The 15265-nt window shown below is 39.6% G+C and overlaps 1 protein-coding gene across 1 annotated transcript in view; it reads right to left on the reverse strand.

Annotated features, from left to right (window-relative positions):
- Positions 1-14: 14 nt before the first annotated feature.
- KNTC1 (kinetochore associated 1) overlaps positions 15-15265 on the reverse strand; it is a 30777-nt gene continuing 15526 nt past the window's right edge. Inside the window, 27 exon segments of the mRNA XM_041488300.1 lie at positions 15-727; positions 961-1051; positions 1814-1959; positions 2495-2584; positions 3435-3564; positions 4080-4143; positions 4231-4285; positions 4612-4668; positions 5347-5442; positions 5717-5852; positions 5971-6089; positions 6613-6691; positions 7039-7088; positions 7450-7559; positions 7634-7844; positions 8741-8814; positions 9406-9622; positions 9763-9821; positions 10200-10371; positions 10582-10688; positions 11347-11549; positions 11736-11845; positions 12228-12412; positions 12546-12708; positions 13173-13336; positions 13881-13937; positions 14382-14523. Of these exon segments, the coding sequence (XP_041344234.1) occupies positions 680-727; positions 961-1051; positions 1814-1959; positions 2495-2584; positions 3435-3564; positions 4080-4143; positions 4231-4285; positions 4612-4668; positions 5347-5442; positions 5717-5852; positions 5971-6089; positions 6613-6691; positions 7039-7088; positions 7450-7559; positions 7634-7844; positions 8741-8814; positions 9406-9622; positions 9763-9821; positions 10200-10371; positions 10582-10688; positions 11347-11549; positions 11736-11845; positions 12228-12412; positions 12546-12708; positions 13173-13336; positions 13881-13937; positions 14382-14523 (3135 nt within the window). The 3' untranslated portion in view covers positions 15-679.

Below are 15265 nucleotides of genomic sequence, written 5' to 3' on the forward strand. Positions count from 1 at the left end.
CTCTGGCTAATTGCACTTCATGCAGTCAGAGCAAAGTTGAAAAGAAAACCTTGGCATGTGATTCAGGGAATTCCATTGACTGGAACATCCATTTATTGACAAACTCATAATTAAGAGGGTTATAGAATATTGTAAGGGGCCAAAATGGATGCATAAGTTTATTTATTTTTAATTTACACTGTAAGGCCAAAATTGACACACATTTATTTATACTGTAAGGCCAAAACTGATACATAAGTTTGTAAAGTTACAATTTGTATACAAAGTATTTTACATGAACACAGCCCCTGCAGTTTTACAAAAGTCTGCCACAGTGGTGACAAGGTTCTGTTGCTGTGGGTGACATCTCAGAGTGCTCCTGGCAGCAGGCCTGAACATGAGGAAATACAGAAGTAAAGGAAATAAACTTTACTCCTTCCCAAAAGTTAAAGTGCTGAGTATGAACTGATGACTCCAAACAGGAAATTCTGCTGTGAGTCTGAACTGGTTTTGTGGGGGTGGAGAATGGAGGAGAAGCAGCCTGGAACAGCTGGAAAACGTGGAGAGGTTGTGGAGGCTCTTGGTAAAAGCTTTGGGGGTTTTGGTCTGATGTTCTCCTGAGCAGTACAAGAGTTGTGAATGCACAGCCCAACCTCCTGCCAGCAGAGGGAGGAGGGAAAAGGGGAAATCTTCAGTTAATTTATGGCACTTCCAGGACACAGGACTCCTCTGATCCATTCAGGTACATCTGGAAGGTCAAAGAACAACACTAATAGGGCTTAGGAAAATGGGATGTGATCCAGGACACAGATGTGGTTCAGGTAAAATGAATTATTTGAATGAATGAAGGGATATTTTATTATATACAACACATGTTACAAAAGTAGATCAGCTAAAAAGTATTTTTGCAAGAAGTTGGGTGAAAATCTTTAGAGAAAAAGGAGAAAATAGTGCCTGAGGTGCAGAGAAAGTTTGTTTTACCTGCAGAAGATGAGATGCTGGGACATCTGCCAGAGCAGGGTTTCCACATTGCTTTTGATACTCTTGAATCAGGGCTGTTGCATCGTCAAGGCTGTAAGAGGCAAAAGCTGATCAACTTTGTCAAATGAAGCTCTCTAAAAAGCCAACAATTCAGACAACAGAAGTAAAAACCAAAGTATGATCCCCTAGCTTTGAAGTCAGGTGGGCCCTGTCATTTCCCAGTAGAGAGAGAGCAAGCCTGCCTTTTTCCTGGGGGCTGTTAATAAAATCAATAAGTACAGAATTTAAATGTTTCTTGGTTCCTGTCCCAGTCTGAGTGGGGATCAGTGGTAGCAGTGCCCTGCAGTCCCCAGAGGAGCCCAGGTGCTGTGAGTCCCCAGGTGGGTGGGGCCCAACCCAGCCCCTTTTGGGATTTAAGTGGAGAACAAGAAGGGCTTTTAATTCTTGAAAATTCGTGGCAAAACCACCAATTCCCAAGTCTTCAGTACAGGCAGCTCATTTATTTTTTTTCTGAATGTTTTTATTGCTGAAGCTGTGACTCTGTGATGCCCCTGAGCTGGACTCACCTAAAGGTAAGGTCAAGGTTTTGATTATTTCACTCTGGTTGCTTCTATTTTAACTGCATTTGATCTGCTGCTAGTCCAGGCTTAACAATCTGTTACTTGGTCTTGAATGGCTGTAAAACTGTATCCTAGTGAGGTGAAATTTATTTCTTTATTAACTTAGCAATACTTAAAAATCCTTAGAGACTAAGTATTAGAAAACCTCCATGACTTCAAACGAAGGAAAATTAAATAAAGGTGAGATTTATTCCTGCAATTGCTACCTGATTTTTTACCATTTATTAACTTACCAGTTCTTTTTGGCAAAATAATCCACCAGCTCTTTTATTCTGTGGGTGTTTATCAGGTGTTGCTTTAACAGTGGATAATATTTGGTTTTCCAGAACTGTTCATAGAGCTTCTCATTGATGATACTGTCCAAAACCAAAGAGCTGATCTGTAGATTTAAGTGTTAGTAATGAGAAGTGTTAATATTTTAGACAAAAGAGATTTTACTTTTGAATGGAAAGAACTCATAATTTTCATATTGGACTCTATAAAGAATAGAGTTTGATTTTTTTTACATTTTATTTAAGTGCTGTGAAATGGCAGATTTAATGAAAACTGATCCCAGATTCAGAGAGGGAAGTGAGTTAAACTTGCCCATGGGGAGGCAGCACAAGGCAAGGCAAAAGTACAGTTTCCCAAATCCTTTGGCCTTTTAGCCTCAAATATTTATTGAGGAAAAACAAGGTGGTTCTGCTGCCCTCCAAACAGGGACAGCCCAGAACGTGGCACTGGGTATGTACAAGAAGTTTCTCAGATGCACAACATAAATAAAAATGCATTTTACAAGTATTTTATGTTTTTTGAGCATTCAAAGTCAGGTAAGGCTGGATAAGATCAGAGGGGAGAGAAAAGATTCTGTGAACACTTTTCTATCAAAAAAGCCTCCAAGTCAAAGGGAAGTGAAGCAAATTTGATTTATTTACCTGGGAAGCAAATGCTACCAGTTCTCCAGTGTCCATGTGTTCATCCAATTGTTGCAGCACAGTTTCTTTCTTACAGGTTGATAACAAACCCTTGTGAAAATAAGTTACAAAACATTATTATTCTGTGATTGATTAAAGCAGGAACACTCCCTTCAGAGCAAATACTTGATTTATTCAGAAACCTTTTGAAATTCTAGGTGCAAATACAGAATTATCAAACCAGGATCTGTGTGCTTGGACTGAAAGTTGCTTTTAACTCTCTCAAATGGTGTTTTGCTGTAGCTGTCAGAGGATTTTTTGACTTATTGCCAGCAGGCTGAGTGTCTTACACTACAGCTGTGATTTGGGGAAAACTTTCTGAGAAGAACTTTAATGACAGGAAGTCAGAGAATTTACAGTGCCCAAATATGGGAACAGCCTCTAATGCTTCATCTGGGAGAACAATGCAGAGCAGAAATAAAAGGAAACAAATGAGAGGAGCAGGGGAAATGTCAAGGTTCATGAATGGTGAGGACAAGGCTTTAAGGCAGAAGGTTTCTATCAGAGCTGGTGCATATCAAACACCTTCCTTGGAAGCCAGGAGCTTTCAACTCAACACCCTTCCAAAGCAGGATTCAGTGCTTTTCTTAACCTGTGCTCTGGCTTGGGTTTTACTGGGTTTTTTCCCCCATGTGCTTTATGGGTGGGATCTCATAAAACATCCTCAAAATCTCTAAAGGCAAAGTCAGATGACAAAGCTACTGTGGATGACTGAAGTTTTAAAAGAAAAGGAGGAAGTGTTCACATGATCCCTTTTAGAAGCCTTTGAGGGTGGAGATGTTGAGCATTTATCAGCAGGGATGTGTTGAAATAAACTGGAATTCACCTCTGGCCTGCCCTGGTGAGCAGGACATGCTTAAGGACATTTCCCTTGCAGTGACAGGACACAAAACTGATTTACCTGAATTTGCTGCTCTCTCTTCTCAGAGTGAGGAGTGACCAAGAGGCAGCCCAGGGCAAAAGCTGGGAGGTCCAGCTGGGTGTATTGTTTAGCAATTCCAACAATATCCAGGTCAGCCAGGACAGGACACCTTCAGGAGACCAGGAGGGAAGTTCTCAGCTGTGATTTGTTTAACTGGATGGCTCAGTGCTGTCAGCAAAACTGCCCTGAGATTTGGAAGTCAGGTAGAGCAACACATTTCTACCTCACATTAATTCCAAAAATGGCCAAGCAAATTGAAGTTTCACTGAATACAGACCAATAAGGATTTTCTAAAACCCCAAATCACACCTCCAGTTTCTCTAAACAGCCTATTTTGAGGCCCATTGTTGGCCACCTGCCCAGAGCAGAGCTTTGGCACAGATGTGTCTGCAGAGTAGTGTAGGATCCCTCTCCAGATAATCTTTAGGGTCCCACCCAACCCAAACCTATTCTATTTCCCAATTAACTTTGGTTCAAGTTGGGCTCTCGAGTTGTGGTGGGTCCTTACAGCAAGTCAGAGCATTGTGGTGACTGAAATAAGGAAACAAAGTGCTTTTTACACTGCAGAGGCAGTGCAGCTCTGGCTCATGCACAGAATGTTCAGGAGCAGGGCTGGGAACTCACCTGAGCAGGAGCACAAAGCACTCCCTGCACTCCTGCAGCTGCCTGGGACTTGGTGGACACGAGGCTGAGAAAGAAAGAAAGAAAGAGGACAAGGTGTAGTAAATCTACAACCAAGTTACTCCAGGGGCAGGGAGGGGAGTTACAGCCCTACCTGTGAGGAAGGGGGACAGGACCACGCTGCGCCAGGCTCGGCTGAAGCTGGGAATCTGATGGAACAAAGTTGTTTTTTCAAGTTCCAGCCAAAACCAGGTGTAACCAAATGTGTATGAACACAGACACCCCACTGCACCTGGAGGAAACCTGTCAATATTCCTGTTTATTTATCCTGAATTATTCCCTAATGTTGCTTTCCTTAGCTCAGAGTCTAAGATTTAGGAATATTCTGACTGATTCTGTCCGATGTTTACTGATATACTGCACTGTCATAGAAATAACAGGAATTCAAAAAGAATCTTTTCATGGCTGACACACAAACACTCCACATTACTGTTAAGTGAAGAAAAAGATGAGGAGCCAGACAATATTTGCTTACCTCCCATAATGAAGGAATCCCAGTAATTGCAACCAAAACTCTTCTTAGATACTGAGTCTGGAAGAAAAAAAAAATCAAGTCCTTTGGTGTTTCTGAAGATTTGGCAATAATATACAGAAAACTGTACATAATTGTCAAATTTAGCTTGTTTTGTCTGCAGCATGCAAACTTAGAGTTTCTCAAGGTACCCGTGTTCCTTTGACACCTATGGAAATTTGCTTTGTAGTTCAGTAAATTAAATTATCAACCACAGTGCCAGGTACATCTGTTACCTCCTCAGGCTGCAGCAACTTTACACAATGTTTGACAGTCACAGGCAATTAGGGTTCTGAATGGCAACAATCAGGATTTCCACCATCATAAATACATTTTAGGGCTCATGTATACATGTACACACATGGAAATACAAGTATGCACAGTTTGTATACATTTGCACACAAGAATGTGCCTATTATGTTATAAATTGATAATAATAATTTTCTTCATATTATTACCATAGGATTTATTTTGAAAGGCTTTAAAAAAAACTCAAAGTTTAACAATTAACAATTGTTAAAAATTAACAATTTAAGATCAAAATTCAAATTCCTGAAGTCTTCACCAGTTCAGTATCTCAGAGCTCAGAGTAACAATGGTTCATAGTTTCTGTATCTATCGTGTTCTTCACAAATCACAGGATAAACCCAGCCTTTTTCTCCCCTTGCTGCAGAGTTTTATCTTTAAAAAATTCCTTACCATATTGAAGCCCAGGAGTTTCTGTAGGAGGCCATTCCAGAGCTGGGGATCATAGACTTGGTATTCTAGACTCAGCTCTGTCACCAGTCTCACAGCCTGAAGGGGAGCCAAGAACATGCTGCATTTTAACAGAAATTCATCATCTGCAAACCTTTCCAAGCCACTTCCAAAATTATTGCACACATGGGAGGAACAAAACCTAAACCATCTAAATGTGGTATTTTATTTTCTAACTGTAGAAAGGGTAAAGCTTTTATCTGTCATTTCCAGAGTACATTGAAGAAAAATGTTTAGAAAAGCCTGTGCTTTGCAGAGAGGTGTAAATTCACACAGTGTGTAACAAAATTTACAAAGGATTTAAAAATCCTACCCTGGGTTCATGACTGTGGTTCTTCCATAGCCCTTTAATCATGCCTTCCTTAGGGCTCTTGTGGAATGATTCACAAGTATATGGAATATTCAAGATCTCAAACTCTGCCAGATAAATGCAGCACTTCAGAAAATACCTGTGAAAATAACCCCCACCCAAAGCAGGAGTTAAGTGACGTTTATATTTTAATCCACGTATCCAAGCTCAGGATAACACTGAAAAGTGCCCTTAAATATGTAAAAAATTCCTCTTACTTGACTTTCTCAATGGGTTTCTTGAAGAGTGATTCCACAGTGGTGGTGTCTGCCAGGTAGAGCAAACACCTGAAGGCTCTGGTCCTGTGAGCAAACGTCAGCTGGGTGTCACCAAAGGGCTGAGGGGGAAAACACAGTGCCAAAGTCACAACTACAGGCTGAACAACTAGAAAGGGTCATCCCAGGTGTACAAAACCCTCTAGTTTTCTAGATTTCAGACTATTGATACAGGCAAGAAAAACATTTGTGAGATATAGTAGCACAAATGTAATTAGGTGTGGGAAAACTGGAGGTTAAGGCTCTGCTGAAACAATTTTACCACTCTGCTTTCATTCCAGCCAAAGTGAGCCAGGGTCTTACACCAGCTTAAGGCACACTGGCAAATGTTTCATGGAGTTGTTTCAGATAATATCAGCAATAGGTTTAGAAAACCCAGAGTTCAAGGGCTGCTCTTGAGACTTAATAGCAAAATTCATGAAAATTACAGTTTTAACCCAAAGGTTGGTGAGGGGAGAAAAACACAGCTCATACAAATCACAAACCATCCAAAACACAGGTGCAAAGACCAAAAGTTGAAGCTCTTGCAGTAAAACATTTGATTTTAATGAGACAAAAAGCTAAAACAAGAATTTAGCAACTCACAGATGTGGCAGATGTTGTAATTGCAAAAAGCATTCTTGAACTGTAATCCATAGGGCGAGACTGAAGCAGGTAAATAACCCTGCAAAAATGGGTTTGTTTTTAATTCAGGTACAGCTACTGAAATACAACACATCAACTGTCACTTAAATGTGAATATTTCACTGTCAAAAAGAGAGCAAGGATATGAAAAAGGAGGGGAAAACCTCCAAAAAGTTACTCTTAAAAACTTACATCTGTAAGTTATTGTCAGTGGGGTTTTGTGGTATAAATAAATATTGGATGATTCAAAAGTGATGTCAGCAGAAAGTAAAAATAAGAACAATGAGCTCTGAATCACACACCCACTGTTAGGTTTCTTGAAAAAGCCATTTTTAACTGGCTAGTTAAAAATAATTCACCATATTACAGGTAAGAGAACACACACACCTTCGGAGCTCTTCATCCTCCTGTACATCTCCAAAGATTTCTTGGGTTTTCTTTAAAAAGAAATGAAAATTTAGATGAGTTTTCCACATTCTTTGGATAAATAACTGGGTCATATCCCTGCTAAAAGCAGTGTTTGATGAGGCTGATGTATTTACAACTGCTTTACTCCTTCAGGCTGGCTGCACTAAAGGGAAGGCTTGAATCCACACAGAGAAAAGGAAAAACATTTCAAATCCTTCTCACCACAGACCCTGCTGTGCTATTTTAGGGAAGTACTGAAATCTTAAATACATTCTTGAGTACTACAGGCAGTTTGTACAGAATAGCCTCAGTTTTTTGAACAAGTGGAGGAAAAAAAGCCCATATTTTATACAAATAGGTAATTTTCCTTCAAATCCCAAAGTTTCTTACCCCAGGGGGTGGTGTGCTTGGACACAGCCATTTGGCCAGCAGCTTGTCACAGATTTTGTTCATATCCAAGTTGTTAATCTCAGCAATCTCCTTTGCTGCCACGTGGATATCTACAGGAAGAGGTGCAATGTTATTTCCAAACCAGAGTTGGGGTTTTTAAGAGTTTCTCTTGGCTCAGACTCACCTGGATAATCTCTGCCAGCTGGATTTTGGAATCTCTGGTCTATGCTGTGGTGTTCATACAGTAAAACAATCAGATTTGCTGGTTTCCCAATGGATTTTAGATGCTCCCCAGTGTTCAAGTTTTTTGTTATCAGGACATTTTCTGTTGCTGCTCTCTTATACTGCAAGTGTAAGTTCCTCTGGAGGACTTCTGCTTTCTCATGTGGCTCACCCTTTAGCAAAACATCAGAGTTTTACATAAAAAAGCCTCTTTTACTCAAAAGCACAAGAAAAAGCATCTCTTTACAGACTGGACAGCAGGATCTGCTCTTCAGGGGTGACCCCACACCTGTACCCAGATGTATTTTTTTCTGCAGACAGAGAGGATTAACTACATTGCTCTAGATAGGAAAGATATTTTGAAAAAAATTGCAAATGTTTTGAAAGAGCCAAATAAAATATGTCCAAGTAGGTAAAATTCAGAGATTTTTGAGGTAAAATGTAGAAGAAAAAAAGATTAATAATAAAACTTGTGGCTGTTGAAATTTCAGTTTAATTTTGGCATAATTCTCTCTGATCTTGTGACTCAGTACAGAGAATGATTTAGGGTTCTTTGTGCCTCAACAACTCCATAGGAAGTTTGAGATTTAAAATCAAAGCTGAGGTTCTTATTCACCTTTCCCTGTGAAGGGCAACCATGTGAAAACAAGCCTGAGAATCAAGTCAAAGCAGATTCTCTCTATATCTAACCCTGCAAACAGCTAAAGAGTCTTGGAGCTGTAAGCAAAAATTAGTAATGCTATTGATCAAAGCTGGATCAGATTCCACCTTGTTCTCCTGCAGCAAGAAAAATGCACACAACAGGAGAAGGAACAAATTATTCTTCCCTAAAACTGCTCATTTTTTGTCCAAGCTCCAAGAACACTAAGCCTGATTTTTGCAGGAGAATGTTCCAGGACAGAGGAGATTCTTCTGGGGGTCACTTCCCCTAAAGTATTTCCCATATCAGGGTTGCTTATGGTACAATTTACACACCACTGCCCAAAACACCAAAAATTAAAATACAAACATAAGTATTTTGTGATTTTTGTAATGACTTCACAACAATCTGGCAAGCAGTTTCCCTTACCTTAGCTGTAGTACTCTTCAGCCACTTCTCAGCCAGGTAGAGACAGAATTTCAGTGCCTGGACATGGTCAGGACCTTTTTAAAGATTAAAAAGAAAGGAATGGAAAGAAGTAAATAAATTAAGTTTTCATTAATCCTTCTTACACTATATACTATATCCGTTTCATTTTGAAGAATTAAAAAAAAATTAGAAGCTATTTAAAATATTAGGAAAACTTTTGTGTCTAAAGACCAAAAATATATTATTTATTTGGATTCAAATAGCAAAGAAAGTGATTAAGTTGGGCTGAAATATTGACTCTTGGTGGAAAACTTGTCTGAAGATGGTGTGAACATGGAGAAACTTCTGGCAGGACAACAGGGCCAGTCTGGATGGGGCTTGGAGCAACCTGGTCTAGTGCAAGGTGTCCAGGTTTGGGCTGGAAGGACCTTAAAGCCTTTCTATGATTCTACAAAAAGAGGGGGAAAAAGGATTTGATGGTGATGCTGTGATAGCAAATGGGTGTTTTTCCAACCTCTTGTTCCAAACTGGATTCAGGACACAAATTCATGTTCATGCTCCAGCTTTGCTGGGTTTATTCAGGATCAGTGAACAAATGTTTGCTCCCAGCCTCGCTCTGCTTGTCCCAAGCCTCCCATTCCTTCCCCATCCCATCTGCAACTCACCTGTGGGGAATTCCTGGGCAATCTTGTGAGCCATGGCCACAGCCCACTCTGGATTGACTATGGCCAGCAGATAGGAGTGAAGTGCCTGCACAGTTTTGATGGTTTCCTTGTTAATAATGGAGGTACAGCCACTGCTTCTCATTTCGAATATTTTTGGTTTCAGTTTTTTTTCAAAGACATGTCGAACTGCAGACATGTGGAAGGTATCCAGGGAAACCTGGAAAAGTGGTAAAGTAGATGAAGAGTTGTCAGAGCTTCTACAGTGAGGCCAACACCATGCAAAAGAAAAATGGAAACTTCTTTTTTTGGGGTGCAGGGAATGATATTGAAATCAATTCCTTCAAGCTGTTACTGTACCTTCATTAGTTTGGAAATCAACAGAAGGGTTGGGAAGGTTTCCTCACTGAGCTCTGCAGCTGAAAAGGAAAAGTTGCCTGTGAGTCTCACAATCCACTGGCAGCTTCCTCTGTGAAATGGAGCACTTTCAGTTTATTGGTGGATGGGGACTTCCATTGGGAGAGAGAGGATCTGATCCTAATTATCCCCACTGGGCTGGGAAGGGGAATATGTGGATAAATTCTGGAGGTCCTAGGAAAGAATTTGAGGACAAACCCTGCACTGTATTTATCATCTTAGCTCCTCTGGGCAGCAATTTGGGAGCACAAGAAGTGCTTTCAAAAGCAGTTGGGATGAAAACTGCATTAATGAAGAATTGGAGCTCATATACAACATAAACTGGGGCACTTTGAAGGTCAGAGATAGCAGAGAAAGGGAATCTGAGATCCTGAACTCACATATAATGTTCCAGAAACACTGGGCAGTCCTGAAGAACAGCAGGTGAAAGGGCAGCCTGGTGTGAGCAGCTGGAGACAGGGGAATCATCTGATCCAAGATATACTGGTGTTCTAGGTCCACTGGTGGAGAAATCCTGGTGTAAGATTTCAGATGTTTGAGGAGGCTGAAAGCCTAGGAAAAAAAAAAAAAAAAAAAGGAAAGAAATAAGAAAATATAAATCACTGAGAAATTACCAGAAATCACTTTTTAAAGGCTATTTTCTGAAGGAAAGATGTGTACATGGAATAATTAATTTACTTTCAACAGTGCTGAATAGCTCCATCAGTAAACAGACAAAGCAGAATTGAGGTGCCATTGGCAAGGTCACACATCTGGACACACCTGGCTCAGCTGGATGCTGGTGTTCTTCTCATCAGCACTTTGGATCACTCTCAGGACAATTTCCAGGGTTTCATAGTCATAAGGATCCAGCTGTTCAAAATAATCATCTGTTTTATAAGATCTTACATGATTTGTCTTATAAAAACATACATGTTGATTTTTTTCCAATTTTAATATCAATTACTGTTTCTTCAATGTTATGTTGATATAAGCATCATGACATAATTCTCTAAAAGACTTTCTTTAATCCTAAAAAAAGGCATCAGGGTTTTGCAGAAAGACCAAACAATAAGTGCTGAAAACAAAATAAAACAAACCTACAAACTCCCAAAAACTCATCCCACAAAAACCCCAACCCTCCAAAATAAAAAAATCAAACCCCAACCAAACAAAAACAGCCCCAACACACCATTTTTAGCCCTCACCTACTTTTAATGTAGAACTCTTCCAGTATATTTCTAAATGACTTTTTTGTTTGATTTTCTGGCTGGTCAGTTTTTAAGGGAAGTGGGGATGAAAGACTCCTGTCTCTCTTTTAAGAAAATTAGATATGTGGCTGTCATTTCTTTTGTAGAGAAGCAAAAAAATGAATCTTAACATTTACAAGCTTTAAGAAAATTTGGAAAAAACACCAAAACCTTTTCAGTTTCTGTGGAATTATTCCTCTGTCATTCAAGTGACATGGAGCAATTATCAGACGTAGATTTCAGGGATGTGGCTGTGTTGGTTTTTTATTTTATTTTTATTTTTTTTTTTACCTTGTACAAATTCCACTGAGGCTCATGACCAGGTCTTTGGTGCTGTTCAGCAGAGGGATTATTTTTAGTGCTCTAGCCAGTAATGTGGAATGAGGTTGCCTCTCACTGTTTTCTGCAGAGTCATCTTCACCATCATTTGTGTTTGAATTCTGGAGCAGAAGGGTTTCAATGCAGAGCTGCAGTGCAGCATCACTGTCCAGCATGAAAGTGCTGGGAAAGAACAGAATGTGATTCACTCTGGGAGCTTTGGTGTCATCAAGCAGCTTCTTTCCTTATAAATAAATTAATCCAAGGCAGGATGTATTCCAAATTGCATTTTTTTAAAAAGGAGAAGAGTTTGCATTTTCTATTAATTAGGATTTATTTAAAGCTAAATAGATTTCATGGAATCAGTACCTGCAGTAATTTAAGATGAGAGCTGTGTCCACTTCTGGGTTTTGTACCAGCACTCTTATGAGTTCTTTCTTCCTTACTGGTGGCTGTCTAAACACATTCTCAAAAGAAATCTGCAGATAAAAACACATTCATCTGCTCAAGAGAGTCTTTTAGACAATATCAAAACTAATTCCTCATACAGTGAAGCTTTGACTTCTTTTAGTTTCAATCCAGACACTTTCAGAGCAGGAGAAAGCAATGGATTTGCTGATTATCCAAAGTCAAATAATACTTAAGAACCTAAATCTTCTTTTGCAGCCCCCTCAATTACTGTATTTCCATTTTTGATGTTTATGCAGATAAGCAGAATGAAAAATCAAAAACAAAATCCCAACTTTGCTTATATTTGAATGGGAAATCTGCCTAAAAACTCTCACACATCCCAGATTATATTGATATTGTTAACTGATTAGTTAATAAACCCCTAAAATAAGTAAATAAATAAAAACTTACACCAAATTTACCAAGCTGGATGCCCCATTCTGCATCAATAACCAGCTCCTGGAATTTTCTCTTTTCTTCTGCTTCACCATATTGGTCAGCAAGCTCTGCTCCCACCAGAGCTACTGCCTAGAAGGAAGGAGAAAGGAAGTGAATATAAGTCTAAGAAATAATCTGAAAATTTGGAATCCTGAGATCTGAATCCTTAGAGGAACTTCAAACAATTCATAAATGATCACACAACTGTGTAAAATGAAAACAAACCTCAGAGAAGGTGTCAGGACTGCCTCACCTCCTGAGCTGGCAGCTCAAAGCTGCTTTAAAGTTTACTTTCTCTAAAATATTTTCCTAACATTGTAGAAAGTATTTTCCAGGGGATTCTTACCTTGTGTAATAAGCTCAGGACAGAGGTCTTGATTACTGAACTGCTCTTCTCTTTCATAGCTATGAGGAAGCTTCTGGTTTCAGTGAGTAGCAGGTCATTGTCATGTGGCTGTTATGAAGAAAACAGCACCTAATTAAAAATAAATTCTAATTCTTCAGCTTCTTGTCATTTACAGCATAGTAGGAGGTGCTATAGTGGTTGTATTTTCAGATTCATTTAAGGTCTTACAAAGATTTCTTCTAGATAGAAAAAGGATTTCTGTTTCCAGGTGCTTTTAAACTGAGGAATGTTTCTTGAATATTCTACTTATGACTTTTGCCATACTAAAACAACATGAAAAAAACAGAGTAAACCATTATTAACACTCATTCTAGCCTCTGCAGGAAGGCCAGAAATAAAAGCTCAGTTCTGAACACACTTTGCAAAGGGAGAGGACCATGAAAAACAGGGAAGAAACCACCAGCTCCTTTCACAAACTGACTCAACAGTGCTAACAAAAGGCCACGGTGAGAACCTTAGAGATTTAACTCTCTAAATCCTTAGAGAAGTGCCCTGAACTTGCCAAAAGTCACCTTTGGACTCGGGGACAGTTCCATGGTGTTTGAAATGCCGTGCTGCAGGCAGGAGCCGAAGGCACAGACCGTGAGCTGCAGGGCCAGCTGGAACTGGCTGCACTCCTGCAGGTTCTGCACTGCTGCAAAGAAGGGAGATCCAACAGGCAGCAGGAAGTTGTGTCCTGTGAAATATTGCAAAAACAAAGTAATTATGAAGCATATTGTTCTTGGAGTTAATATCAGAGCAGTTTCTTTTTTTCTTCATTAGAGTTATGACTCAGGATTTGCCTTAGTTACCTTTAAAACCTAAAATTCTCAGGGTTTTTAAATTAATAGATTCCCATTTTAGTCCAAAAGCCACAAGTTTTTGACCAGAAGTTGTCTTCTTGGACAGGCCTTCATCACCTTCACTCACAGTGGTAAAACTGCCCTGAAGCACAGGTTTTGAGATGCTCAAAAATCCCATGGTGGAATGGTGGGAATTAGCACCCAAACTGGTGACTCCTTGCTGAACCAAACCACCCCCTAAAATATGGCTTTAAATGGAACATTTAGGCACATGTGAAAACCCCCTATGAGTCAGTCATGCTTGTGTAGGGTGAATTTAAACCTCATGTTTTCCAGTGGTTTGTTCAGACTTTCATTGTGGTGGATCTGCCCTCGTGCCCCTGGAATTGGGTGATTGGAATTTTTAAGGTCCTTTCCCATCCTAGCAGGGTGTGATACCTTCCATGAACGTTCTGTGGGCCAGGCTTTGAGACTCCAGGGGGTACAGCTTGTCCTCTGAAAGACAGAAAATGCTCATCAGCAGCATGCCAGGAACTCAGCAACACCAGCAAGTCTGGGAGAACCCTAAAAATACCACAGGACAGGACACAAAATAGACATGTGATCCCCAAGAGCCATTTGCTGCTATTTTTAACTGTGCCTACTCAGAATTTATTTTCTAGGAGGGAATATCTTTCAGACTCACAAAGGAATCCAACAGTTTTCAGTAACTACTTTGTATGTAAATCCCTTGGATGAGACCATCTGTGGAAATAAGAACTAAACCCAAAGTCACCTTTCCATTCTACATCCCCTGATGGGTGTTCCTACTATGAGTTTGTCTAACTGACATTTCTGAGGTCATAATTTCCACACATGAGAATTATTTGTATTTCTAGATAAAAATCAGTAAGAAACACAGATTTTATATTGTGTCAATGTTGAGGAAAACAAGCTTACTACAAATAGGCAGAACAGCAGAAGTGAGTTCATATGCCACTGGAAGAGATGTCTGAGGTTCAAGGACTATCCCATCTTCTTTAAAGAAGTCATCATAAGTCCACTCTTTGTAAGGATCTTTGTCTCCTCCAGAAGATGTTGTCTAAGTAAAAACATTGTTAAAAGCACACACAATAAAAGGCAGAGTTAATGAGTCCACTAACAGGTTTCTGGTTTGGAATACAGGAATAGAACATGATGTTCTGTTTGAAAGCAGAAATTCTGTTCAACAGCCAGTGGCAACAAATCCATTTCCTACCTAGAGTGGCCATATTCATCTTTCATGTTGGAGTTGTTTAGTTGTACAGCCAAAATGTACTCATATTCAATTTAATGGAGGCTTTCATAAACATTCTTGGCCAAACATTATAAGCAAACATTTTGCAAATGGACCATTTTCTAGAAAAATAGTATTTTGTGGATAAACAATCCCAGCCACTCTGCTCTACTCCACTCCAGCTGTGAGAGCCCATTCATTTCAAGTAGCCTAAAGCACTGCCTGACCTAAACAGAAAACAAAGCTGCAATTCAAGGACTTGATCATCTTAAAGTTTTACAGAACTCTTGGGAGAGCTTTCACATAGTACATTCATTTAAAAACCAAACCCTCCCTTTTATGCCAGCTCTCTGCCTGTCCTGGCAGAAGCTGCTTGATAAAATCACTATTTTCAGCAGGATTTATTGTACTGAAATGTAAGTGGAGAATGCTACTTGTGCTTGTCCCACAGCTGCATTACTTTTAGGACTCAAATCAGTTCATTCTTTAAGCTGAAGAACATACAAATTCTAGGAAATGTTTATTTGAGATTTTTTTTGTTCTTGTTGGCTTTTTGATTAAAGAGTGC

The sequence above is a fragment of the Pyrgilauda ruficollis genome, unplaced genomic scaffold, assembly GCF_017590135.1.
Source record: "Pyrgilauda ruficollis isolate IOZ18807 unplaced genomic scaffold, ASM1759013v1 scaffold9, whole genome shotgun sequence".
Lineage (NCBI taxonomy): Eukaryota > Metazoa > Chordata > Aves > Passeriformes > Passeridae > Pyrgilauda > Pyrgilauda ruficollis.